Genomic DNA, 3,920 nt, shown 5'->3' with positions numbered 1-3,920 from the left:
GGACCTCTGGCCCAAGCCAAACCCAGGCACGCGCCGGTCTCGCAGCCCGGAGGTGCAGCTCCTTCTACAACCTGCCCACGGAGCGATCTGACCTGCGGAAGATCTGCTACCAAGAGGTCTGCAGATGTGCTGAGGGTGAGGTCATGGGGACGTAGGCCCAAGGCTGCCAGGCTGGGGGTCCAGAAGCCCTTGGTCACCTCCTGAGTGCCGCCCGGCTGATGAGTGTAGGCAGAGACACGGCACGATAGGAAGATAGAGACACAGAGAGAGAAAAGGAGAACCAGAGGCAGATTGGCACACACACGCTCAAGTCACACCGAGGTTGGAGGAAGGCCAGACGCAGAGACCTGGGGCCTGATGGGGGTCTGGTGGAAGGGAGCCCCTCCCCCAGCGCGCCAGAGCAGCTGCCTCTCCCCCTCCAGAACAGTGCCCGAGCCAGAAGAAGGACAGCAGCTGGATGAGGCAGGAGGAGCTCCAGCTGGCGGCCTGTGAGGCAGGCATGGACTTTGGTGAGTTGTGGGAATGGCAGGAGGCAGGAGGCCCACCTGCAGGCCGGACACCAACACAAGCCCTCCTGTCCCGCCTTCCCCAGTGTTCAAGGCCAGGCTGGAGGCTGTGGAGGCCTCTGCCTCCAACCCCTACATCTACTACAACATGCAGCTCCAAGCCATCATCAAGAGTGGTACGTCCCAGGTGGCAGAAGCGATGGGTGGGTCCCTGCTCTGGGGGAGGGCCAGGCCTGTGCATGCTCATTGGGCATACACTGGGTTTCCTCTCCTCCAGGCACGGACGCTGCTGCCATGCCCCTGGACATGAAGAAATTCATCACCCATGCCACCTGCCATGACTCGCTGGAGCTGCAGAAACAAGAGTCATACCTCATCATGGGCCGGACATCAGACCTGTGGAGAGTCAAATCTGAGTACGTGGGGGCCTCCTGTGCCCTGGGGACTCCGCCTGGGCCCCCTCCCCTACTGCAGCCCAGTCCCTGGTGTCAAAATCTCTATTGCATTTGTCAGTAGAGTCTTGGGTTTGAGAGCCACACTGAATGGAGGTGCAGGGAACAGCATTCCCACGGAGACGCTGTAGAAGGAGATGTAGACTCGGTTTTCCAACGGCGGGTAGTAAAGAGTCAGAGGAAGGGGAGCCGGTTTCCATCCCCAGATGAATGGACTAGAGGCTTGGGGACCCAAGATGGCCCTGGGGAGTGGACACTATAGGCCGAGGCTCTGGGAGGCTGCCAAGCAGGGCAGAGGGACAAGGAAGGGAAGTCTCCATGCCTCTGGGAGCACCAGGCTCTCCTCACCTTCTTTGCTCTCCCTTACCCACAGTTACAACTATGTCCTGGGCAAGGAGACATTCCTCATGCATTGGCCAGCGGATGGGGATGTGGAGAAGAAGGAATTGCTGGGCCAACTGGAGGGATTTTCAGAGTACATGAGCACCCATGGCTGCAAGTCCTGAGACCCTGGGGAGTCCGCTGCTGTCGGGTTGTCTCCAAGCAGGCCCAGGCCATTGGGCTTAACCCCGGATAAAGAACATGGAACATCATACTCAAGCTCCAGACAACTGCTCCTGTTTCAACGTTCAGCGAGGGCCCTGCAGAGCCCGCCCTGGCATTGTTTGCACCTGCCTCCTCCTCTCTCCTACTCCATCCCAATCACACTGGCCTCCCTTGTGTCTTTTCAACACCCAAGTTGACTCCCACCTCAGGACCTTTGCACTTACTGTCCCCTCTACAGGGTACACCCTTTCTCCAGATATCTGCGTGACTTGTACTCTTCCCTTATTTGGAGGAGGTATTTAAATGTCACCTCCTCAAAGGTACTTGCTTCAATAACATATCTAAAACAGACCCCCTTTCATCACACTCTCTTCCCTTACTCTGCTCTATTCCCTCAATAACACTTATAAATATATTGTAAATGATACCCATTGGTTTGCTTATTAAATGAGTGTTACCCCTGCCCAACAAGGTCCGCTCCTTAAGACCAGAGATGTATCTGTCTTGCTCACTGTGGTATTCTGTTCCTACATCAGGGGCTGGTATACAGTAGGTGCTCAAGAAATTGTTGTGAATGAATGAATGAATGAATTTGGTCCTCACCCTGCACCTGATCCTGATGGAAGCTTGATGGGTAACCCCAGCAACTGGGGAGCCAAGACAAGGGGCAAAGGAGGATGAATGAGTTTCATCAACGTGGACTTGGGTGGGAGTGGGGAACCTGCCAAGCCAAGGCAGCAGCCCATCTGGCCCAGGGACACCCCAGGAATGCTGGAGGGACTGCAAGACTTCCAGAATGGCTTGAACTTGGTGTATGAGGAGGGGCTGAAGGTGAGAGGGAGGAAGAGAAAGATGGGACTGAGGAGGCTGACTTCATAAAGGACTTTGAATACCAGGCTATAGGGCTTGGTCATTACCGAGGGCAGTGGGGTGCCACTGAAGGCTTTTGAAGCAGCGGAGGAATTTTCCAGGCCTGAGGTAGAAGGCCCAGCTGGTTGATGGGTGGAAACTGAGTTGATGGCACAAGACCTGAGGGGGAGGCTGGAGAGTTGTTGTGGGTGTTCAATAAACATTTACACCTACCGGCATGGCTCAGTGGTTAAGCGTCTGTTGTAATGTACCCCGCGAATCACACAAGGACGCCTCAAGAAGTCAAATTAAAGAGTCACATTTGTTGCAAATCCGGGACTATGAGGGGCATTTCACTCTCCCAGATCTCATAGTGCCCTCCCCAGCCCCAACTCCAGATTTATGTAGGCAAAGATCACAAAGGTATTGATTACATCCCAGGGTTTGGAATGAGGAACCTGGTTTGCAAAAAGCAGTTTACAGACTTAAGCATGTTATCTAAATTATAGTTTTGGGTCTCGGGATCACTGAGTTGACAGAAACACATTATCTGGAGCCCTCGGGTCTTGGGATAATTGTGCTGTCCTTCCCAGGTACAGAGGAATGTGCTTCGATAACCAGTATGACCACAGCCAATGGGATATTCACATTACAATCAATAGGGTATTCAATCGAATGGGATAATTTATATAATTCAGAAAAGCAAAATGACTTTTCTATTATTTTAGCAAGCAAATAAGTACAGAAACCAAACAGCAGGGTTAAAGTTAAACTATAGTTTCTACCTGAGATGATTGCTACCATACTTCACGTCGACCTATAAAGCAGGAGATCACAGTTCGATTCCCAGTCAGGGCACATGCTTGGGTTTCAGGCACGATCCCCAGTAGGGGGTGTGCAAGAGGCAGTCGATCAATGATTCTCACCATTGATGTTTCTATCTCACCCTCTCCTTTCCTCTCTGAAATCAATGAAAATATAACACACACACACACACACACACACACACACGAGGGAGGAAACTAAATAGTGGTTCTACATTCCACTTGAAGTGGTAAAATATTAATTCTAAGTAGACCATACAAACTACAGTATGTATGTTGTGGTCACTAGAGCTACCATTAAAGATAATAAAAACTCAATAGCTAAATTCATCCTAAAAATATTCAAATAATCCAAAAGGAGGCAAGAAAAAAAAAAGAGAGAGAAGAAGAAAAAGCAAAGGAGATAAGCAGAAAATAAATAATAAAATGGTGGACCTACATTCAACCATATCCGTCGAACCTTGAGATGACAGCAGTCCTAGCTGCCACCACGGCTGCCACCGGTGAGAAACCTTAACGCTGAGGCACTTTGCTAAGTAAGCTGTGCCCAGATTCCTGGCCCACGGGAACCACGAGGAAATGACGGTTTGTTGTTTTCAGCTGCTACCTTTGGGGATAACTTGTCATGAACACAGTGGCCATCTCTGGGAAACACAACCACCACCACCTGGTCCCGGCCAGCATCCCTGTGTGGTTGAGCTCTCTCAATGAGCCTGCATCAGTCTTCGCTCTCGTCGCAGGCC

General features: G+C 51.5%; 1 protein-coding gene and 1 long non-coding RNA gene across 3 annotated transcripts in view; one reads left to right on the top strand and one right to left on the bottom strand.

Moving 5' to 3' along the window:
• Nucleotides 1-76, bottom strand: part of LOC106724897 — a 21,692-nt gene extending 21,616 nt beyond the window's left edge. The window contains exon 1 of the long non-coding RNA XR_001360732.1: nt 5-76. This is a non-coding gene — a long non-coding RNA (uncharacterized LOC106724897). The remainder of the gene's footprint in view (nt 1-4) is intronic.
• Nucleotides 1-1,966, top strand: part of LOC102249274 (complement C3) — a 28,957-nt gene extending 26,991 nt beyond the window's left edge. For both annotated transcript variants that reach the window (XM_005859189.2, XM_005859190.2), the window contains 5 exons: nt 46-135; nt 423-509; nt 593-682; nt 784-922; nt 1,332-1,966. In XM_005859189.2, coding sequence (XP_005859251.1) covers nt 46-135; nt 423-509; nt 593-682; nt 784-922; nt 1,332-1,464 — 539 coding nt within the window. In that variant the 3' untranslated portion in view covers nt 1,465-1,966. The remainder of the gene's footprint in view (nt 1-45; nt 136-422; nt 510-592; nt 683-783; nt 923-1,331) is intronic.
• The last annotated feature ends 1,954 nt before the right edge of the window (nt 1,967-3,920 follow it).

This window comes from Myotis brandtii, unplaced genomic scaffold (assembly GCF_000412655.1).
Source record: "Myotis brandtii unplaced genomic scaffold, ASM41265v1 scaffold1234, whole genome shotgun sequence".
In the NCBI taxonomy this organism is placed as follows: Eukaryota; Metazoa; Chordata; class Mammalia; order Chiroptera; family Vespertilionidae; genus Myotis; species Myotis brandtii.
Note: the sequence above shows the minus strand (reverse complement) of the source record. Positions and strands in the feature narration are given on the sequence as shown.